This window comes from Leuciscus leuciscus, assembly GCF_965113295.1.
Source record: "Leuciscus leuciscus genome assembly, chromosome: 23".
NCBI classification, from domain to species: domain Eukaryota; kingdom Metazoa; phylum Chordata; class Actinopteri; order Cypriniformes; family Leuciscidae; genus Leuciscus; species Leuciscus leuciscus.
In genome coordinates, this window is record NC_138747.1 from 23679869 (window position 1) to 23704421 (window position 24553).

At 35.6% G+C, this 24553-nt stretch overlaps 1 protein-coding gene across 25 annotated transcripts in view; it reads right to left on the bottom strand.

Moving 5' to 3' along the window:
* Window positions 1-1830: 1830 nt before the first annotated feature.
* The window catches only part of adgrl2a (adhesion G protein-coupled receptor L2a), a 109668-nt gene continuing 86945 nt past the window's right edge, over window positions 1831-24553 (bottom strand). For 2 of the 25 annotated variants that reach the window (XM_082156698.1, XM_082156707.1), the window contains 8 exons: window positions 23079-23145; window positions 16008-16099; window positions 11713-11881; window positions 11470-11598; window positions 10421-10517; window positions 8227-8355; window positions 7774-7791; window positions 1831-4127 (listed from right to left, as the gene is read on the bottom strand). In XM_082156698.1, coding sequence (XP_082012824.1) covers window positions 3373-4127; window positions 7774-7791; window positions 8227-8355; window positions 10421-10517; window positions 11470-11598; window positions 11713-11881; window positions 16008-16099; window positions 23079-23145 — 1456 coding nt within the window. In that variant the 3' untranslated portion in view covers window positions 1831-3372. Of the gene's footprint in view, window positions 4128-5730; window positions 5784-7773; window positions 7792-8226; window positions 8356-9450; window positions 9506-10420; window positions 10518-11469; window positions 11599-11712; window positions 11882-16007; window positions 16100-23078; window positions 23146-24553 lie in introns of those variants that run through there. The other 23 variants (XM_082156711.1, XM_082156712.1, XM_082156715.1 and 20 more) reach the window with 22 other exon arrangements.

Genomic DNA, 24553 nt, shown 5'->3' on the forward strand with positions numbered 1-24553 from the left:
CAAAATGGCTTTCCTGAGGTAAATCTGACATAATTGTTCTCCAGCTGTGTTATTGACCTCTTCACGCTGATAAAAAACACTGATTGGTCGATATTATGTATGAGGAATATACATTTCGGTAAGTTGTAGCCTAGGCTACTGTATCTTTCAACAGTGTTCGTGTTTTTTTTACTATTAGCTAGTAGAGATGATCGGTTCACGTGCGTTAGGGATCTGTCACATCACATTTAAGCGCCAAAACGGTATTTATTGTTTGAATTTCATAATAAAATTGACAGAATCTGAGAGCTGAGATTTTTTTATATCATAAAGTAACCTGCTCTGTCTAGTCTGTCGGTCTCCGTGTCCTCTTTGCTTCGCGATTTTTCTGTGCGTGAGAAAATGGATGTGTGTGAGAGCGTGTGAAAAGTGTCAATTGCCTGTGTCTCACGGTGAATGCGTGGGAGTTGGCAGCTCTGTGACATAGTTCGTCCATCCTCAGGATGCTGCTGTTCTTCTTCGCGCAATTTTTTTATCCCCCAAAAACTAGTTCAGCGGAGCCTACACCAAACACGGATCCCTAAACCTACCCCTCATTGTAACCTTAACCAATGAAATTAGCTGCAGGGCGGGATTTCTGCTTAACTGGTGTGCACCCAGTGGGATTTTTTTTTTTTTGTTATATATATAGAAAGATTAAAAATACGGGAGAAATACGGGAAAATATGGTACAGTATGCTTTGAACACAAAGGCTTCAAAAACATATATCATCCTTGAGTCTCTTGTAAGGAACTTTTACTTTTTCATGATAACAAAATGTTATATTGTGTTGATTTGTGTAATTCTTATAACCCCATTTCTTACTGTTGATATCTGTATCTTTTCATTTGCAAAAAAGAATAATAATAATAATAGACTAAACATGTAGGCCTACGCATGTGCATGACGTTACCGTTTTCACAGATTTGTGTTTTTGTAGTTTACACAGAGATGATAAGGGTGTTGTTTAAAAAAAAAAAAAACGTGCACTTTGAAACACGTTTTCAAAAGCATGCGATTTCTGGCCACCAAAACACCGTTGTCGTGTAACTGAATGGCCAAAACGCATAAAAAGACTTCTGTTTTTAGTTGAAAATGGTGTAGTGTAAACGGCCCCTAAGACACTGGCTCACCCAAACCATTTCCATAGCTTCTGAGAGAACTATGATTACAGTAACTGAGACGTCCCCTGTTTTTCAACCGAAGGCTACTGTTTAAACTGTTATTTTGCTTTGCAAACTTTTAAACAATAAATATATCTTTCAGTGTATATTATACAGCAGTAAGCTAGTATTTCAATCTGAACATAACCATTGTCACATCATTGACTCTTACGTCTCCTGACATAAGTTGTGAGGATTTCAGATTCAGAGGAAAATGTAGAGGTTACGTCAGCAGGTGCAGTACAAGGAGCTGTTTGAAAGAATATTTCTGAAGAGTAAGAGTTTGAAACAGGACTTCAGAGGGACAGGTTCAAAAGTTTTTAAACTAGTTTTCTCCAGTAAATGAACCTGTCGTTCCCCTGTGCACTACACTCTAGCTATAATGCAGCAAACTGTTCTCAGGCTGTTTATGAGGGCTCATATTGCAGTTTATGTATCAGCTTACAGTGCTTTTCACTTTGATGTTCATCACCAGCTTATATAGCATAAACATGCCACACCACTGAGATAAAAGAGCAATGAAATACTGTCTCAGTTTTAAAATGGAGTGAAATTTCTGTTTCTGAATATTTACACAAACAAGTAAATACACACTCATATTTTTAATCACTGGTCTGTAAATAAAAAAAAAAGGCATTAAACATTCAGTTAGACAAAAATTCACATTTATTTATTGTTAAACAAGTGTAGAACTTTACATCCTTTGTAGAGATGGGCTCTTTAACATGTTTATCAGAGATGGGTTTCTTAATTATGCTTATGAAGATGAACTATGCCGACCAGTGCTTTAAAATATTCACAAAAGTACCATTTTTAAAGAATAATTTAATAAATAAATATCCAACCCCAGCTGCAGTAATAGTCCTTAAAGAAGAAGGTTCTACTCCAAGCTCAGCTGCGACCTTTAGTCACTACATTTTTCATGCTTTGCACAGATTTGGACAAAATTCATTTGTGCAAGGCACGAGAACATTATAATCTAATTGATCTAAAGTGGCAAACCCATTTTCATGAACAGGACAGAGGGATCTCAAAGTCTTTTGCAGCATACATGAGGTCATCCACCAATTGCATCATCATAAACAACCTTCTGAAATTTTTACATAGTCATCTCATTTTCAAAATCTCTTCATTTGCTTTATATTTAGGGTTGTTATTATTTATTTTATAGCAATTTATTTTACACAATCAATACAACAAAATATATTGTTCTATGTTATAGCATTACCCTTGACAGTTCCGTATATGATTGAGAAAATATAAGGCCTAGGGTTTGATTGCTAGTGGTCATATGGGATTTTGTTGATGATTGTAAAGGGGGAACAGAACTCCTTTAGTTCAGTCAGGACAATCTCTGCATGTCTTAAGGTCCTGGAAATTCCATTTTTGTATATAATAATAAAGAAAAATCAAAACTGCATTCGAAAGAGAAATATGTGAACATATATGTACATCCTTTGAGAAACGTATGCACTGGAACGAGAAAGACTTTTTTTTTTTTTGGCTTAATTTTATTTTTTATGTGAAACTGTATTCTTATTAACAGGCCCACATGGAATCTGCAACCCAAGAACACCGCAGATTTCCGCATAAAACCCTCATTCACAAAGTTCTACTGTACACATCACGTGACCCTTGTATGTTTTTTTTATTAAATAATTGTGGCTAATCTGATTACATTCAGCTACCAATAATAGGGTAACAATTAATAATTGGAAAAATGATTTTCCCTATTAATGTTTTTTGTCTTGTTTTCAGTAAAACATCTTTGAGAGAATGTCTTAAATTAAGATTTGTCTTTCTTCTTTTAAGCACTAACCTACTTAATTATTGAAAAAATAACAAATATTCAATAAATATTATTTCAAAACAAAACTCTCAATGAATCCCAATTACAAATGTTTGCTACTCAAGTAAATTGATCTTGTTTTAAAGATATTTCGATATTTTTACTGAAAACAAGGCATAAGCTTTGTGTGTATCTCGCTGCAAGTTTCTGCCACAAATCAGCACAGAACATGCAACAAGTCGTCTGCAGATTCCGTCTGGGCCGGCCTGTAACTCGTTGGACAGCAGCGGTACTTCTCCATTATGTGTGCAGTTATGTGGTAGGCTAAAAAAAGGAAGACCACTCTGCCATCGGTGGATGGGCGGGGTTGTGTACATGGTGGGCGGTGCTTACAGTTTGTTTTAAAGGCTTGTGACCAGCTGCATTTGTCCCTCTCGTACGTCCCCCTCGGGGACACAAGCGTCTTTAGAGACGGGGATGATGAGGCCCTCGCTACTGTCTCTGCTCATCTGATAATACGCGTGCAGCTGTTGGCCTGACCCCAGGTTGGGCATGCTTTTATAGTAAACGTCTTCGTTCGGACTGTGTTTGGATGGCGAGAGGTCCTGGCCAATGTCTAGGCTGCTCTCCGAGAACGGCGAGTCTCTAAGGTTTGGCATGCTGGTGTACACCGAGTCTCTGTTGGGGGAGGGCAAGGCGGTTTCGGCCGGAGGAGGGAGCTGGTCGATGTAGCTGTGGGGTTGAGAAGCTTCCATGTCAGCCCTCGCTCTCTCCTGTGTGTGGTACAGGAGCGAGTGAGTTCGCTGGGGGATAAGAGGGGCACCGAGCGTGCGGGGATGCGTGTGGTGCAGTCCCAGACCGTCCATCTCGCTGTCCCCGCCCACCTGCACCAGGGACGATGTCTCTGCAAACACAGGTCCTCTGATGATCCCCTCCCCCTTTTTGGTGCTGATATGGGACTCGGCAGCCCTGAGGTTGTTGTGAACAAGCTCTGAGATGATCATCTTCTCGAAGGCCGTGTCATTGAGACTGAGCCCGCAATCCACCACCTGCACGCCATCGCTGTAGTTATGAAGAGAGTAGCTGTTATTAAAGTTGCCGTTGAGTGGTAGAGTACCGAACGTGTTTGTATCTCTGCCGCTGGTCACCGAGTGTCCTGCAGCAACACAAGAGGAAGAAAAGCATTTTAATAATCAGAAATAATCATCAATATAGTAATAAAATTAACAAATAATCTCACAATAATAAAAAATTAAAATTAAAAATCGAAATGTTTAAAGCTGTTTAGGACCTGCATTTGAGTCAAATGCAGAAATGCAAAAAATTTGGGAAAATGTAAAGATTGGAAGCCTTTAGAACTGTAAGGGGTAAACTCACTAAATAGTTCCCTGCAGAAAGGGATTTTCTTGTTCAGTATTCTTGTCTTGTTTTCCAGTACAAATATCTAAACATTTCTAAATCAAGATTAATTTACTTAAGAAGCAAAATAACTTAAGATATTGTTGTTTAAAAAAAATAACTACCCAAAATTACGGAGCCCTGTATATAACATAACATAAAAAAAAAAAAAAATATATATATATATATATATATATATATATATATATATATATATATATATATATATATATATATTATACATCAGCACGTTTTACTTATTCCTTCCCATGTTTTAATTAAATTGTGCGCACAATATAATTATTTGTTTCCTCAATTTACTCAATCGTGGCCACATTGTAGTAATTTGTTCCCTAGTTTTAGTTAAATCAAAATGAGGGAATAAATTCATTCAAATTTGTGGCCACGATTTACTAAAATGAGAGAACAAATTCTTAATTTGTGGGAACAAATTCTTACTTCATGGCCATGATGAGTTGTTGCTTAAAAAAAAAAAGTATCTGCCAATGGGGTCAGAAAAAGAATCTTGTTTTCCCTTTGAATTAAGTTTATTTTTCCAACCATGTAAGTCAAATTTTTTTTCTTGTTTTAAGCATAAACTCACTTAATTTTTATACATTTTCAGAAAACATGTATAGCATGCAATTTTGCTTCTTAAGTAAATGTATCTTGATTTGAGAATGTTTACATATTTGTACTGGAAAACAAGACAAAAATACAGAATAGGTGTTGCACTTCTTTTAGTGTGATCATATGCGAATGACTCGGAATCCAGTTTAACTTGCTGCTAAATGCGTTTAGTTCTGGATTTTTAAGTGCTAGGATAAAAGTTGTGGAGCGCAGTTCTACAGCCCCAGCAAAGTATGCCAGATCCACTTCATCTAGGTTTGCCTGACCCGCCAAATCTGATTTGCATAATTTCTGTACTGAATTGGCAGGCACAGGCACAACTTCATTCTTTGTGAATTCCTCCCAATTTGAGGTTCTAAATTTTTCCTCAATCAAACAATAAAAAAAAAAATGTACAATGTCCAATTTCAAAACATTGTTTTTAACTACATCCTAAACAACATTAAAATCAGTCAGTAGGCTTCAAACATCACAGAAATGAATGAGAGTGCGGCACAGATGTGTATTCACAGATGAAAGAGCGATGACAGTCAAAGAATTCATCAACATCAGCTTGTATTGAAACAGTTAAGGCGGTGGGGTGAAGGGTTTGAAAGTAACAACAACAAAAAAAGAGCCAAATAAAAAATAAATTAAAAAAAGCAAACAAAAAACCACAAACAGCCATTTTTCACACTACAGAGAGTGAATGAAAGCGAAAGCATCCAACAGACAGGAGAGAGAAAACTCACTCTGAACAACTCACATCAAGTCTGTCTGTTCAGGCCAGCAGACCTGAGCGCTGCTGATGAACAAAAAGAACACAAAACAAAAAGGAAAATGATTTATTGTAAAACATGATGAGTTATCACTAACAGAAAAAAGGAAAACAAAAACAAAAAAACAAAAACAAAATTACAACGTTAGTGCAAGCGAAGGATTTAGCAAATTAAATTAACATCACAATTAAGGCCTTTTCCCTCTGTTAAATGTCACAGTTGGGTTTGTTTGCTGGACTGGAGTTTATGTGGTAATTTGAGCTCATTTGCCCGCTGGTAAATGGGTGGCCGTCTGCATGAGCTACGATAATCTTTAACTGCATCTTATGAGAGCGCACCGGTGGGCGGTTTGGACACAGCCATTCTCAGAACCTCTCCACAGAAATGACAAGACAAAGGAAGGAGATGGCAGATGGGAACAGAAGAGGGACAGTAATTTGAGGAAAGGGAGTTTAAAAGAGATTTCTGCTGGATATTGAGACAGAAGAGCTAAAGAAACATGAGGGTTTTTCTCTGACAGAATTCTTCACCAAACTCGTAAACAGACAGAGAGATGTGGAGGGTAACAGAGAATATACAGTGGCCCCAAAAAAGGACACTATTTGGACACTTTAGCTAAAAACGAATGGAAATAAAATAATTTGCATTAGAGCTGCACGATTCATTGTTAAATGATCGCAATCTCGATTCAAAAATCCATGCAATCTTATTCCCAAATGACAGCCACTCTCCTGTGTCTATTAAACCTTTGACAAAATCACACCAGAATATACAAATCTGTGTTCGCGCTGCCGCTGACCCAGAGAAAACCGTTATCACGTATAGGTATAAAACAGCTTTACAAACAGTCTTTTCAACAACACAGTATGGCTATTTCTGTTTCAAATAGTCAATTTATCACAGAAGTACTGGGATAAAAGTTTATAGTTTTGATATAAACACTGATGTTTACGGTAGCGATTAAAATAGAAAATCGCCTTTTGAAAGTAACTTGGCACTTTAAATAACGATTGTATTATTATGTACTGTATCATTCAAGCAAAGCGTTCAAAAAACGCTGATTCATCCAGTAATATAACAAGTACAGTATTTATGAAACAGATTTTTTTTTTTTTTTGTAAAGAATACATTCAAATTTTTAAATAGACTGCAGCCATTAACATTTTGTCAGAACCTCTAGTAAATTACTTGCTATTTTGTTTAGATGTCTGTTAAGACAAAATCGTGATCTCTGTTTGAAACAAAAAAAAAATCATGATTCTCAATTTATCCTGAATCATGCAGCTCTAATTTGCATTATGAAACACAACATCGAACCAAATAGAATTTGTATTTTTAAAACAAAACATAAAAAAATAAACTGTGTAAAATAATTAAACTATAGATTAAAAGACAAAAAATAAGACAAACGTATTTGGACCCTTTCTGGTTCTGTCTTTCTTAAAAGTAAGACAACAGAAAAGTGAAGTTATATGGCTGAAGTGTCAATCAATCAAATCCTTTTTGTAGCCTAAATGAATTTTTTCATATAACATCTGAATCGGAGATTCTGACTTCTGACTAAATAAGCTGCAATAGAAGCTGTTGTAACATGCAGATAAAGGCACAACTGTAACTGCACATTATACAGACTGGCCTCAACATCTGTAGCCAAACTCAAAAAAACTCAATAAATCCAACCTAATGTCCAACGAGACCGTATTTAACAAAGAGAGAAGGCGACTGCTTTCAGTAAAATCTCCATTCAGAATGATGTGTGTACATTTAGACTTCGAAAAATATTAATTGTGTGTGCAATGTGCATGCATCGTGCCAGCATCCCAAAGTTGTAAATGCAGAGGTGATGAAAATATTGTTTCATTGAGAGCAACATTTCCTAATTTTAATGATTTCCAAACCATGTGCTGACAATATGCGGATGATCTGTTAATGGCCACTGAGTGTGCAAGAGTTGTGCTGATAAAATCATGGTAAAACAATTACATTTGATGGGCAAATTTAAAACTGATTGCATACTTGTCTCTCTGTAGGTCACTGAGTGTGTGCAGGAAAGGGAAAGAGAAAACAAGACACAAACAGTTAACAGTGTCATGTCACTCGAAAAAAATAAAAAATAAAGTTGAATTGATGTACATTTGCTTGCTTAAATATAAATATTAAATAAATTAAATTAAATAATCTTGTGTGCATCACAATTGTCTCTTGGTAAGGGAAAAATTGCTGTAAAAACACAAACTGAGAACTAGAGTTTTAATCTGTGAGCAATGGATCAATTCCTGTAGAAGAGGAACTGTCTGCAAGAAGGTACATTTTCTGTTTTTATTTGTAAAGGTTAAACGATCTGATATATTGGAATGATTTCTCATCACAGAGGGTCTGATACTACCTAGTACTCTGATGATACTCATAGTGCTACATAGTACCCAAAAAAAAAGAAAAAAAAAGAGAGCAGTGTATTAGTAGTCACACCTGGAGAGTGAAAGACTGGCACCGTTGGTGTGTTACATACGATAGTTTCAGCCAGTAAGGTGTTGTAGGGGTTATTAGTGCCTTGTGGTCTCAGAAGAGGGTTAGTAAGAAGATAATTGCCCGTCATTCCTAAAGCGACAAAAACAGAAGAGGACAAATAAGATTATGACCTCTAAGACGTCTATTTAATTTGTCCTAAAGATAAAGGTAATGATGAAATAAATGGATGTGTTTTATCTGGAAGCATGTTTATTTTATTTTATTTTATTTTATTTTATTTTATTTTATTTTATTTTATTTTATTTTATTTTATTTTATTTTATTTTATTTTATTTTATTTTATTTTGCTGCTTATTTATGTTATTTCATTTTAACTAATTACTAATATAAAATCAAATGGTAACATTTTACAATAAGGTTCATTAGTTAACATTAGTTACTGTATTAATTAACATGTAATAACAATGAGCAATATATTTGCTACTATATTAGTTAATCTTTGTTAATATTAGTTAATAAAAATATAGCTGTTCATTATTTGTTCATATTAGTGTACAGTACATTAACTAATGTTAACAAAAGTAAAGCCTTTTGATTTTAATAATGTATTAGTAAATGTTGAAATTAATATGAACTAAGATTAATAAATGCTGTAGAAATATTGTTCATTCTTAGTTCATTCTCATGTTAAGGTAGTTATCTGATGTTAACTAATAAACCTTATTGTAAAGTGTTACCAATCAAATTAATGTCAAGAAATGCACATCACCAATTGTAAACGTTAACAACATTTGTCAATGTTAGGCTTCATCATCCTACATACAGTAGATCAAGCAGTTGCGAAAATGGATGGATGAATATTTGTCAATGGCAATATTTTTTTTTTTTTTTATTGTATTCGAAATGTAACTACTATACTGGGCGGAACTTCTTACTAATTCAAGATCTCTGCTAAAATATTCAATGCTAAACATAATTACTATTATAACTTGCATCCAAAATGATTTTTTTTTCTTTCTTTTTTTTGCGATATGAATATTGCAAATAAAAACTGTCATTGTTGTGTTTGTTTCTGAAGAGAGAGACACTGAAGCACAGAAAGACAAATAGCATTTTTTCTTCTTTTTTTCACCTTTGTGTTTTGTGCTTGAACGCGTGCATTAAAAGCATGCTGAGTGTTTTAGAGCAAGCCAAAGCAAACGGCTCTGAATAATACAACCTTACCGCAGGTCAGCAAGAGTTGAACATCATCTTCTCATCACATGCATTTCAGCCCTGGCTAAATAATAAATGACAGTTTTTTTTTTTTTTTTTTTTTTTCTAAATCCTTCAAATAGCTGACCGAGGTTACATTGTCTACTGACTCACTTCTGTAGCTATGTAAAACAGGCCCAAAAAGGACTTTATCTGTCTTTAAATGAACAGTAGTCGTTTCATTTTCTATTAAAGTCAACATGAAATCAAAGTTGACCCTATTTACATTCTCAATACAGTACATCAGTCCCTGATGTTTTTATAAACGATTCATTGGTCCATGTAAAAAAAAGAAAAGAAAAAGAAAGAAAATGTTTGGCATCATAAGCTTTCATCAAAATGTAATAACTTGCTTCTCCTTTGAAACGACTTTCCTTTTTAGCTGATGACACCAATCCCTCTTATTTTTCACTCCCTCCCTTCCCACCACCTGTCATACAGAGACCACTTTTCACCATCTAATTAATTCGCTATCGGACAAATATGTCACATCACATTAGTAAAAGGGTTGCGGATACTGTTTCATGTTGACTTTAACTAAAATCACATATGAGTGGTTTAAAATAGATACTCGAGCATGTGTTCTATTATCATGCCCTTCTCAAGCTTATCAAATAAACTAACATCCTATTTTACATAAATATCAATCATATTTAAAATAAAATGTTAGAATTGTAAAGAGATAAAATACATAAAATAAAAATTCACTAAAAGCATTTGATATTTTATTCAAATTGAAAATGGTGAGTTCATTAGTGCAGAGCTTCCCAAATTATTGGATGTTAAGAAATTTGATTAAATTGGATGTAAAATTAAATACTAGAATATTATTAAATATGGTAAAAGAAATGTAATTAAACATGGATAACTGATTAATTTAGTCTCAGTCTATTAGTTAAGTTTCCATGAAACAGAGATGAAATGAGTTTGGCTGACTGACCTTGGTTGAGGGTTGATGTGCTGTTGATGTCTCCTGAGATGAAAGAGGATTCAGACTGTTTTCTTACTGTGTCATTCCACATTCTTCTGATTCGACTCTGTTAAATGAACAAACAGCCAAGAAACACTGATCACTATCTTTGGGAGGGAAAAATTACATGTTACATCTTCTTTCTTTCTTTTTTTTCTGATATGTAGTGGCCCCAAAAAGTATTTGAATACTTTTGGATACTTCACTTGTACTTATCTGTTCCTATGGTATTCATGCATTTACAGTATAACAAAATATCAAGTGGCATCTTCAAACAAATGATAGCCTTTCTCAGAGCTAACGTGACTTTTCTGAGCCATTTCAATGACTTTCAAGCAACTTGTGCAAATGTATCTATCTATCTATCTATCTATCTATCTATCTATCTATCTATCTATCTATCTATCTATCTATCTATCTATCTATCTATCTATCTATCTTTTCATTGAATAGTGAATTTATTTTATGTTTGATATTATGTTTTGTTTTTGTTATGTTTTTTTGATCGGGACTTTGTTGATACAGTATTTTGTTATAATGTGAAAAGTTAAAGATTTTATATTATTAAAAAATGTAGACCAGCATATATTTCCAAAAAGTATATATATATATATATATATATATATATATATATTTTTTTTTTTTTTACTAAAAAGGGCAGATTTTAAACATAAATGTTACATAAGATGCTGGCACATCATAATACAGCTTAGCAAGTAAATATTATTTTATACCAGAACCCTATCTAAACATTGTACACAAATATTATACACAACTATCGGTATGATTCCCAATATGATACAATCCATCATAAAGACTTTGATATAAAATCTCAAAAATATGTCAAAAAAAAAAAAAAAAAAAAAAAAAACATACATAAAAGATCTATGCTGCAGTACTGGAGCAGATGGAAGCACTCAGAGTGTTTCATTTCATTCCAATAGGAAATGTGTCTCATAACTGAGCGTCACATTAAAAGCGGTTGAAAACAATGGAAATTGGGTCAGTAGTGTTTGTACCTGAGTACCAGAGGAATAGCGAGCGCTTGTCCGCGTTGTTGAGGTCTTTGTGGAGCTGTGCGAGCTCTCTGTCGTGATCCCGCTACAGCAGTACGTGTGTCGGAGGCATTTGCTGTACTCTCTCCGAACCTGCAGTTTAAAACAACGTTTCTTTTTTTCAAGTGAACTTTCAACATGCACTTCTCGTTAAAACCAACTGCTGCCACGGCTCTGGTAGAACAACATATATCAGGGAGCACTTACTTTCTTCTGAAGCAGGCAGTGGAAGGTAAAGATAAACATGCCCTGGAAAGTGTTGAAGATGGTGAAGAGGTACGCTAACACAACGGACGACTCGCTGATGAAGAACAAACCAAATGACCAGGTCAGGCCCAAGAGACACAGCAGAGCAAAGCCGCCCATGACCCACGACCTTAGAGAGCAAATAAAAGAGAAACAATGAGGCGTGAGAGAGGGACAGTTTCATCCAGCAGAGAACAAAAATCATTACAGCATTACATCTACAATATTAGTAAAATAATACAAATCAAACACGGGTCCTGAAAATCATTTGGACTGACATCTTAGGCACAAGTAGATGGGAAATGCAGTGGAACATATCACTGAGAGGTTAATCAATCCCATATGAAAAGGGGATTATCATAAAGAAGGTTTAATCAGTATTGAGGCAGTGGAGTGTGGAGATATTTTTTGCATGCCACACTACTGGGTAAAGACGCATGATACTGGGCTGCATTCAGACGGAGGGGAAAGAGAAAGAGCAGTAATCATCTCTGATTGGTCCATTTTAGTGGAGGAGGCGCTGACAACAGGTCTCGGCTGGCTAAGGAACCAAAGAGATAGAGCTCGCTTTCATCAGAAGAGAAATGACAGATGAAACGAGAAACCAACATATGAAGATTTGAAGGGATGATGAATAGGAGGGCTTTGGGGTATAATGATTTTTTTGAGGGTACGTCGGTATAAGCGCATTGAGATCTATAAATGAGGAGCGAAATAGATAGAGCTAGAGATGCTTTGATTATAAAATTGTGTCCAATACGGATAAGCCAATGGTTATTCTCATGGTATGGACGACAACTGATAAATGATAAATAATCAAATATGGTAACACTTTATTTTACAGTGTCCTTGTTATGTTACATGTACTTACAACAATAACAGTAAATTATGCACAATTACATGCAACTAACCCTCAACCAAATCCTAATCCTATCCTAACCCAATATTAAGTACATGTAGTTAATTAATATCAATCAGTACTTAAATATATAATTACACTGTAACAATGACACCTTAAAATAAAGTGTAACCTAAAATACTATTGTGTCTAAAAATGAAGAAAGAAAGAAAGAAAGAATTATAAAAATATAATTTATATAATAATACTATTCAATAGAAGCTATTATTTGAAAAGTTTAAAATGCAAAAGCAAATTTTGACGTAACAATATTATAATGCATTAGTAGAAATAAAAAATGATGCATACATTTTGCCATAAACTAAATATTTAATTTAACATTGTTATTAAATAATACGTTTTATTAAAGATAAACTTTAAGTGAGTGCTAGATGACAGTAAAGTTCTCTAACTGTAAAATATATGTGAAAATCAGCAGTTAAATATGCAATACTGGTCATTAAATACTATTTGGAAGATGGATGGATGGATGGATGGATGGATGGATGGATGGATGGATGGATGGATGGATGGATGGATGGAGGGATGGAGGGATGGATGGATGGATGGAGGGACGGATGGATGGATAATAGTCATAATGAGTGGTATGACTGGTTTGGCATATGAGGGTTATAAGAATAGGAATATATCAGGTTGGCAATATGAAGGGTGAGTAATAGGAGGGTAAAAAGTGTTATGGGAATGAATATTTTTGAGGATATGAGGGTATCAGGTTAAGATATACAGCAATTTAAGACGGTCCAGGCGGAATACAAATTAAGAAAGTTAAGCCACAGAAAGACAGACAAACAGATAAGCGCGCATGAGAAGCACAGAGAGAGACGGCGCTTCTGGAAGAGCCCAGCAAACAGACAATAAAATGACAAGGGGAGCAACCATGAAGCTGTGGCATAGATGTCTAGCTAACGCTCTTACTTGATAAATGGTTTATTATCTTCATAGCTAGAGAGCATGGCCAGCAGAGGAGAAAGACAACATTAGATCAGGCAAATCAGTTGGATTATCATAAAAGTCCAAATGTAAGAATTCTGAAGTTAAAATGCAAATGAGGCTGGACAAAAAAACAAAAACAAAAAAAAGTGTTAGATTATGCCCTCAGCTGTGTACAAAACAAAATTATCTGAATAAATGTACCTGCCCAGGTTATAAATTCTTAAAGACAACATGAAACTACATCACAATGTAGTTGTGCATCAAATAACTTCCATAATAATATGTATAGTTTTCTATCAGTTTTTGATTTCATGTTGTCTTTAACACACTTGATGATTACATGACAAGACTTTTCATAAAACTTTACCGCCACAGTAAACGTTCTTTCTTTTTTCTTTTTTTTCTACACAGACTGCCAAGTGTATTTAATTTACCCATGCTGCATTGCCCTATCCCGGATTGTAAAGGGACTAAAGATGGTTCTCTCAGGGCAAATGTGCCAGTACTTTGCCTTTTACACTATTTAATATGGCAGTAATGTTTTATGAGCGACATAAGTTACGGTGTGCTGTGAATCTTACCCAGGCAAATCAGAATTATAATAGCCATCACAGACGCGATAATTACTGGTTAGGGTAAGAGAACAGATAGAGAACAGAGAAAGAGAAAAAAAGGACAGAGAAAAACAAGGGGAAATGGGAAACAGAGAAATGAAACGGAATGCTGCAGATTAGCTTGCTGAACATGCAACATGCTGCAATGAGCCCAGAGTTTAGCGGGTTGTTTCATGTCGCCCTGTGGTGATGGGTGGAGATAAATTTAGACAGCATACGGCCGACACAATGCCCGTGAGCAATATATTTCTCTAACGTGTTAGTCATGTTTATATCATTGTTAAATCTACTAAAATATGCATATTTCCCCAATGGCTGTGTGTTAAGTTTGAAAGATCACATTAAATGCAATCAGTGCCATATATCAAACCCAAAACATATACAGGCTCTTTCCATGAACAGGGTCCAAGGGTTGTAAAAAATGTGCTACCAAAATGTGGGACGTGGCTAAAGTTTAAACACTTAAAACACTTTACAATAAGGTTACATTTCTTAACATTGTTTAACTATATTAGTTAACATGAACTAACAATGAACACTACTTCTACATCAGTTGTTATTCTTAGATGTTAATTTCAACATTTACTAATACATTTTTAAAAGTTGTATTTCTTAAAATTAGAAACAATGAACAATTATATTTTTGCTAACATTAACCATAATTAATAAATGCCTTTAAAATATATTATTCTTTGTTAATTTGTTAGTTAATGCATTTATAATGTTATAAAATGAGACCTTATTGTAAAGTGTTACCAAATACCAATTATATTTGATCTTTTAATAACAAGATTGAATAGTTGGAATAGATACAAAATTGGTCTTCCCTACATGCAGTAAAAATGGCCCAGATTATGTTACTTCTTGCCTGACATTAAATAATGTTACATTTTTGTAATATAAGGGCCATTGTGTGGTAAATATTACTTATATTAGTACAGCTAAATATTACTTATAAAAAAAACAACAACAACAACAACAAATGTTTAACCATAAAAGGGGATACAGACATTTAACATTTTCAGGCTATAGCTACTATTTTAACATCTAATTGTTTTACAAGCTTATTCATGGAATGCGCCATAATAATTGGAAACACATTGGGAAAAGACTAAAAACTTCTTTAAAAAAAAAATCACAATTTTAAAACAATAAAAATATGTCATACATTATCAAATAGAACCAGTAAGACATGCATTGCCATGCCAGCAAAAAGAACCAAAAGACTTGTGTGGTCAACCAGCACACTTTTTCTGTTCTTTTCCGCTACAGAAAGAGATCTCCCTCTTAGCAACAGGAAACACATGGAAGTGCTTTCACTGTCTTTACACACACACACACACACACACACACACACACACACACACACACACACACACACACACACACACACACACACACACACACACACACACATCTGAATTCACTCCGCAAGCAGACTCTGAATACAGGGAGTTGTTCCAAAAAGAGTTTTGTGGTCACTGTAAAGGAGGAACAGCACTGAGCCTGTCTCAATCATTACGTGCCTCTCTGGCCATCGCTCACATTAATAGACGCTGTGCACCTGAAGAGAATAACATCTGTCTAGAGTCCATCTGAATCCCTTTAGTCGATGCACTTAAATTCATCCAAGCAAACAGTGTTGTAGACGCTACATTCAATGTGAGCAAGGAACAATGTCTGTTCCCATTCTGAATTTTAGATTAGCAGTGGTGCTACTTCTTAGTGTGTGGCGGCACACTTTGACTCCACATGAGCTGAAATATCGTGGGGAAAACAATGGGACTTACTTGATGTTCTCCAGCCGGCTGGAATCAGGTTTCAGCGATGTAGAGTGTTTCATCATTTTGTACATCGTGATGAGCAGGAAGATGAGATTGAGCTGTGCAAAAGCAAAAAAAAACATTTGTTAATAAACAAAAAACGAAACTTAAAAGATTAGATAAGTGTAGTTTTATTGGGAACATTAATTGAAAACAGCCATCTAAGCATCCCTTCAGCCAGTGCCTAATACAATAACCATCTGGCATATTGCGAGACAAAGCCAAGATGACTGGCGCCAAATGCAGTGTCACTATATATCAATACAAGAATACAAAAAAGCAATAAAACTGTTTAACTGCAGAATGAAAACACAAACATTTCAGAGAACCTCAGAGACCACACATGGAGAACGGATATTTGATATTTCCTCAGGGAAAAAAAATAAAACTTGAAGGAATATACCGGGTTATTTCATATACAAACATATACGGACCGCATTTGTGGCAAAACATCAGAGGGAAAACATCCCTCAGTATGTGAAAATGCATATTTACAGTGTTACACTCAGTGGAATCTTAGCAGGGAATCATTCAGCACTGCAAATAAATGTAAAATACTCAACTATCACTATTGCAAGAGTATAACTGTTACTTTGCACGCAGCATTATGGGACTTGCGTGTTTATTAGTTTGACTGGTTGCATTGTGTATTGATTATATTTCTGTTCTGTACATTTGTTTTACATTTTTTTTATTTAGAGTCAAATTTATTTTCTGTGGTTATCAACCACATACATTCCGCATATAGTATATTGTCCATATATATTAGGCGATTAAATAAAATATATTATTTAGTAAATATGTTATATTTAAATAGTAAATAACCTAGAGCAAATAAGTTTAATCTTTGCTCCGTGTACAAGAAAAGACAACTTAAGATAAATGATTAGAAATGTCCAAAGTGTTCAGAAAAATGTAGATATAGAATGTAAAATGATTTCAGATTCGAACAGTTAAAACAACTCACTTTTTAAAGCTATGCATTTTGAATGCACACATAAAGTAACAAACTGAAATGATTGTATCTGCTAAATACGATAGTTGTATAAATGTTTATTGGCAATTGTCTGCTAGACTTGCATTGTAAGTGTACTTGCTGTAAACACAGTCTTATTCAGTCTTAAATTAGTTATTAATTAAATAATTTTTCAATAGTTAATAAGCAAGAAAAAAATATGTATATATTATTTGCTTGGTAGAACAAAAAAAAACAAAAAAAAATAAACATCTTAAGATAAATTAGTAAAAATGTCCAAAGTGTTCAGAATGTTATAACATGTAAAATGATCAGATATTTAGGTGAGTAAATAATCTCCCATATCTGTTTCATGCATTTTCCATTTATTTACACAAATAAAGTAACTTTATTTAATTAAGTTTTTTATTTTTTTTTATGATAGTTGCAATTATTAGCAATTGCCTGCTTGCACTATAAATAACTAAGAATATTACTTAAAATGGTTTGATTTTTGCTCAGCGAAGAAAAAAGACAAAGATAAATTAGTATCCAGGGTGTTTAGCTATAGATCTACAAAATGTAACATTTCTGACTTTAAATTATTTCCAATCTTTTAGTTAAGACAAAAATCTCCTGTATATCTGCCTCATTTGCGAATGTTAAAACATTCAGGGACACTGAAGACAAACACTCTCTCACACACACACACACACACACACACACACACACACACACACACACACACACACACACACACACACACACACACACACACACACACACACACACACACACACACACACACACACACACTGTGAGAGGGGCTTTGTAACAACCTAAAGTAATACATTGGTCATACTTTATCACGTACTGTGTAAAATGACTTCCCAATAGCTACAACTATGTGGGACAACTATGTGGTGACGGAACATTTTCTGGTATAATCCATTTTCTGGAGCATAGACAGACGAGGACGTAGCAGTCTATCATTTGTGGCCGCTCTCATAAGTGGCGGTGTCACCAGCTCAAACAAGCTCTTCAGTTCGGCTCCTTGTTCGGGTGCACAAGCTCATCATTCTGCCATCAAAACAGCGATGGCGATCAATAACGCGCTGCTCGTGCAATCAAGCACCGCGGCTTCTCAGAGACAGCGCGGCAAGAGACAGAGAGAGAGAGAGAGAGAGAGAGAGAGAGAGAGAGAGAGAGAGAGAGAGAGAGAGAGAGAGAGAGAGGAGGGGTTGGTGGGATTATACCTGGTTTTTGTGGCCCCTGCGCCTGAATTTATGAGCACAGAGCTATAAAAGGCCTCTCACGCCGCCAGAGCGCTGACAGTGATCTGATGAGACGAGAGGAAGTAAGGACGCTCAGCAGAGGGAGAGGTAACCTAGCAAGGCAACCACTACACTCCTAAAGCTCCTTGTTCCTGCCCGTCCCATGGGCTTCCTCCATTTCGGAAAGAGCTTTTCCTGAACAACCCCCCCCATTCCTGAATCATCACTGCTAGCCAAGCAGAAGACCCTCAACTCCACTCTGGGACGCTGGAGATAGATGCATGTGTGTGTTTGTACGTGTGTGTGTGCGTCTTGAACTCCGATTGAACCAGATTAAATATTTAAGGTGCAGATGGAACTGTCTGCATGATGCAAATGTGTCACAGTCCAAGCGTGTTTTAACGTCACTCACACGCACTAATGGTTCCCGACCACTCATTAGCTCAATGTCCTGGTTTTCATGGATCTCATATGCCTGGTGCCCCAGAGCAGAGAAACCACTTTTCTACCAAAATGGTGGTGGCTCTCCTGCCTCAGCCAGTGCTCGACTGGTGGATATGCAAACTTTTCTCAGTACAACTGCCCGCATTTTCCACCAGGTTTTCACAGACTCATATGATGATGTGACAAACTTTGTTAATATATAAAGTGTCTACAAACAAAAGGTCTTTGTTTCCAAATGTTATGTTAATCTTACTCTGAGTTTTTATTCCATTATAAACTGCTTTTGATTAAAAAAAAAGAATTAAAAAAGTGTTAAAATGTATTGATACAAACTATATTTGAAAATTAAATAATTTTAGTCAGACATAAAAAAAAAAAAAGTAGAAAGACATGTATGTCCTTTAATTAAAATAAATTAATCAAATAGAATCAATTAAATAAATTAGAATGAACAACTTTGCTGAATCGAATTTACAGATCATTGCTGGTCTAGCTGGTGGTCCAGCATGGTCTTTCAAGTGAATCTATTTGACTAAGATATTTATCTTAGAATCACTGGATATATTTGCCTCTACCTACATTTCTGCAAAACTCCAAAAAGTACCTATATATACAATTCACAGCAGCTTCCAACTGAAACGACCACTAGAGGTGGCAGGAAAATGCCAAGAACTTTTACTCCTTTTCACACAAATGATGATCATGGGGCATATTATTCATTAATAAAGACTTATTTTTTGTGCTGTTCCTTGCACAATACTACGTTATGTCATCAAACCGCTTTTACAATAGCATATGATTTGTAAACTAATACATTTTGATGTTTCCATCACACAACCAGCTCAGAATGTATGTTTTTTCTAGCATAGTAAACTTGCTCAGAAGCTCACCTAGAATAGAACTAACCTAGAGATGGGGAGCACACAAGTCTTGTGCAACACGAGTCAAGATAAAAAAGCTTAAAGGCTTGAAGAAATTAGCTAAAATGGCATAGTTGCTTCAACAAATGTGTTTGTATCTCACATTTTCTTTTGTTAACACAATCGACTTAGGTATAGGATAGGGTTTGGTGCAATTTTTGACATCACTCACTGGACATTTCACAAACACACACAAACTTACACTCACTCACACAAACTTTGCTAGATTCACATTCATCTGTTTTGGATAAAACTGAACACGATTTTGGCGCCATTTATTCATTGGACAATTCACTCACAATGAAAGTGTCACAAATATAATATCAGTATTTCGAAATGACGTCACAGGCACGTATTTCTAATGCACCTGGGTTGAAGATAGCCTTGCTGGTTAAGATATACAACCGCACACATGTTGTTTGAGACCAGCAGGGTTTAAAAGCAAACGAAAAGCCAACATTTCTGGCTCAGAATCGCCTTTTCTGTGGTGGAAAATTGTGCAACGCTCCCATATTAGACACCAGCTCATGAGCCCTATTGGTGGAAAAAGGAACTAGATTAGCTGTGAAATTCATGGAGCTCTACATCGCTGCAGGATCGGGCATGAGGACGCTGAAAATAGATGTAGTATAATGAGAACCACAATGGGCTTCAACTAATTGAACAGGATCACACCATTCTATCCCTCTGCACAGCGAAAATGGGTGAAACTCTGAATAATGAGACTCGCTCTGGCTCTCTCATTGACAAGGACAAAGCCAATCTGCTGAGAATCAGGGGTCGGAGGTCAGGGGAAACCTTGGTCCTGCGTTCCCCTGAGAGGCTCTGGTCTTTGTGCTTTATCTAGCATTGTCAAGCAGCCTGAGGACTACGAGTCCTGCTTGCTGTCCGAGCAGAGCACGCAACAATAAATCAGCTTCATAAAGGGTCACAAGCGTCCTGCCGCTGATGGCTGGAACACGTATTCTGATTATCAGCAACACCGCAAACACATACATCACGCTTCATCCAGCGCTGTAGCAACTAACTAAGCAGATCTTAGGGTTTGTAGGACTTCCTCTAAGAGTGGCTGCAAAAACATGCATTGTTTGTAGTATTGTACAGTCTGTCAGTATCTTTAAAGTCAGATTAACATGTCCACAGACACGGCAGGCAAAAACATTGTTTTGTTTTTCACTGGTCAATTTTGAGATTTTGGGATATTTGTCTTCAATAACATGTCTTCTTTCAGACTTGTGTCCAAAATACACATTTAGGTCTTTATTTTACTACACTTTGTCTATTTGCATCTGTAGATTTCTCATAAATTCAACAAAAGTTGCCGTTCTAAATCAACATGCTGCTCCGCGATTGCTGCCTGCACCCTGTCATCACATATACCGTTGTAAAGTTCTCTCTCTCCTGTACAATACTGTCGGATCCTAATATGATCATTTCCTTTTTATCAGCAACCAATCGTGAAAGTAAAAGGGGGGATTTAACTCTAAATGCGCAATCTCATTGGCTGATATAAATCTTTAAAGCCCGTTTTCTCAAAATGACTTTTATCTCATACTCCAAGTCCGAAATCTCCACTTCATTTCGTTTATATATATATATATATATATATATATATATATATATATATATATATATGCAAATTAGCACATATTTTATTAGATAATACCTAATTTGCATATTTAAACATAAAATTACAGAAAACGTGTAATATTTTTTTTTTTCTCATCGTAATGTAGGTAATCAACTGGGAAAGTTTCATGCTGATAACTCCTAGTTAAAAATGTTACCCTATTCACCGGTAGTGTCTCGCCTTAAATTCCATTTAAAACTATTTAACAGCCAATTGATAATTATTTAAAAAAATTATGCATGCTTTATAAATATTAAACTTTTGTGACCTCATATTAATTGAGAGAATATATTAAATATTTGTACTTACATTTGCCACTCCAGAGAAGTATGTTTAATTAACTAGTCAAGGTAAAATGGTAAACAAAAATGTTGAGAAATGCTCTTAGTCCAATTTGTGTAAATTCAAGTGGCAAATCACATTTCGTTTTGCCGTATTATTTTTGTCAGTAAATTTGGAGGTAAATGTGACATACATTATATCGGCCTTGGTCGACCACTAAATTGCACTGATCACATGAATAAACTGATTTAAAAAAGGTCTGCAAATTGTCTTTTTTTCTTTTCCTGGTCTGCTTTTAAATTTACTCTATGGTTAGGATGCCATTAAACAAACCCCATTTAAACGCCACGGAGAGAGAAAAATCATTGTTTGTAAAATTCACATTACTGCTAGATTATTTGATAGTGTTTGATTATTAAAAGCAGATGTATATGTTTCCTTTACAATTGTATCAAGCCACTTCGCTAATTGCCTTTTAAATTTGATTGCGGAACGAACCTGTGTTCGAACCGTCTGCGTGTCTTTAAATCTGTTTTCAACTAAAACCTAAAGGCTTTCCAATAAACAAAGCTTCCATCACTGTTCACCCCGGCATGAAGGTATCACCAGGTCTGTTTATGTAACCATAAAGGATATAATAAACTCAACCCTCCACAAACATCTCTACTTGTCCTTCCATTTTCAGGAAGATGATTTTTTTTCATCCAGAGATTAGAGGGCAAACAAACAGCCAGACAGATGTGAATGCCACCTGCTAGTCTTCCCATCATGCAGACTCTCTCTATCTTTGTCTCTCTCAGGCCTACTTCCTCCCCAATCTAGTCTGAGGCTCTAATCTCTTAGTTCGGAAATAACAGCCCGTTTAAACTGCAGATGTGTCGATTTTGTAGTGTCAGTGAGGGTCATGAGCTACTCTTTAAAAGGTTGAGTCAGGAAAAAAACTATATATATTTTATATTTGTACTATTTGACATTGCCGTTTTTTTAATACGCATCCCGGGGGGGCTGTCTCGACCCTGTAGCTCGAAAGCGCCCCGCTGAGTATCATTTGAGGATAATGTTGTGCTTTAATGCCACGTTGAAAAAGCTGCATCGTATCAAAACGATTCCTTAGAAGAGCAGCATTTCCGAACCTCTCTGCAGACCGCATTGACTGGGTCTGCCGAGACTGAACTGATCTAAGCAGAAATCAATGGGCTGCAATATGTTGAATAAGACTGAAGAAACAAAGTTTTTTTTTTGTTTTTTTTATGCATGGGAGGATTCTGTCAATTACTCTTTAAACTGGGAGACACAGTCTTGCACTGTACAGAACTATTCTCTTTCTTGTTCTTTCACCTGGCGCATGCATTCAGCAGTCTATCACACACACACACACACACACACACACACACACACACACACACACACACACACACACACACACACACACACACACACACACACACACACACACACACACACACACACACACACGTACACATGCCATATACAATCTTAAGTCATGAAAAGGTCAGTAGATACTGAACACACCATAATAATGAAGGTGACGGGTCCAATGAAACTCCAGATAAAGTGATTGTCCATCCTGAGCCAGCATCTGCAAAGAAGACATGTTCACAGTAAAAGGAATGCAACAAAAGCAAGCAGTTTACAGAAAACATGTCAAAGTAATCCTGTTATTTAAGACAAAAGCTAGATTTTCAACTTGTTTTTTTTTAACAAAAGAAGCTTGCCTAAGCAAAACTCATAGTCAGTGGAGTGTTGTGGGTCAAACCCAGGATGTTGCCATGCGGTTGCTAGGGTGTTCTTGGTGATTGCTTATTGGGCCAGGTCAAAAGAGACCATCCTTTCTAGATACAACTCATCATTTTGCATAATGTAAATGTATTTTTATTTTATTTTTATTTTATTTATTTTTATTCCAGCTGTCTTATCATTCATCAGGTGAAAAATGGAAAGCTGATCAACTATTGAGCAAAACTATCTTTTGAGAGAATTGACTATGGAGAAAATTACTATAGAAGAAGACAGTTTAACCTATTATAATGCCCGCCTACTGGCTGATTTGGCCCGCCCCAGAGATCAGTTGGGTAAGTAATCTAGCAAAACACACTTACATGAGTGGACTTTCAATACCAATGCCATAGATACCATAGATATAATAGTTTATGGTAAGTGATGTTACATATCGGATATATAACATAACCACTATAAGTGGTTGACTGGGCCAACTGACCAATTAGATCAGACTGGGCTAAAAAGGTGGGTTTTAAAGAGAAATAAAACAGTTTCAAACAGAGGGTAAGGGGTACAATAACAATGCACACTATGGGAAAAATAATTTGTTTTTAAATCATGTATATATACATATATATATATATATATATATATATATATATATATATATATAGAGAGAGAGAGAGAGAGAGAGAGAGAGAGAGAGAGAGAGAGAGAGAGAGAGAGAGAGAGAGAGAGAGTCATACTGTGTCTGTATATTAGCACTGTTTGTTGTTTGCTTTTGGCATCTGATAGAGCATTGGGACCTGGAATCTGTGACACATGACATCTAACTTAACAAGCAGACACTTGCATCATAGTGTGAAATGCATTCTGACATATCTTGGAATGTATTAACGCATGAAATCAAGCAGTTTTTGCATTCATGTTCTTGCATAGAGAATGCTTTGGGTATTAGGGTTAGGATTCAAAACCTGCACCTTAATTATCTTATTAGAGATGCTTGCCTTTGAAAACAGCGGGAATAAACATACACACTGAGGATGATATCTGTTACTGAGACAGACTTGTGTGGGTTATGTTACAGTGTTTTATATGGGTTGATTCCACATTAGTTTATTTAACTTTGCTCAAAGACCTGTAATTTCCTGTAACGGATCCAGTTTCTCCAGAGTGCGACTTCCAGCAGGAAACACTGATCATATAAATTGTCGATGTTACAGTGCTCTAAGAAACCAAAGAAACATCTGAGACAAATGCAATGCTAC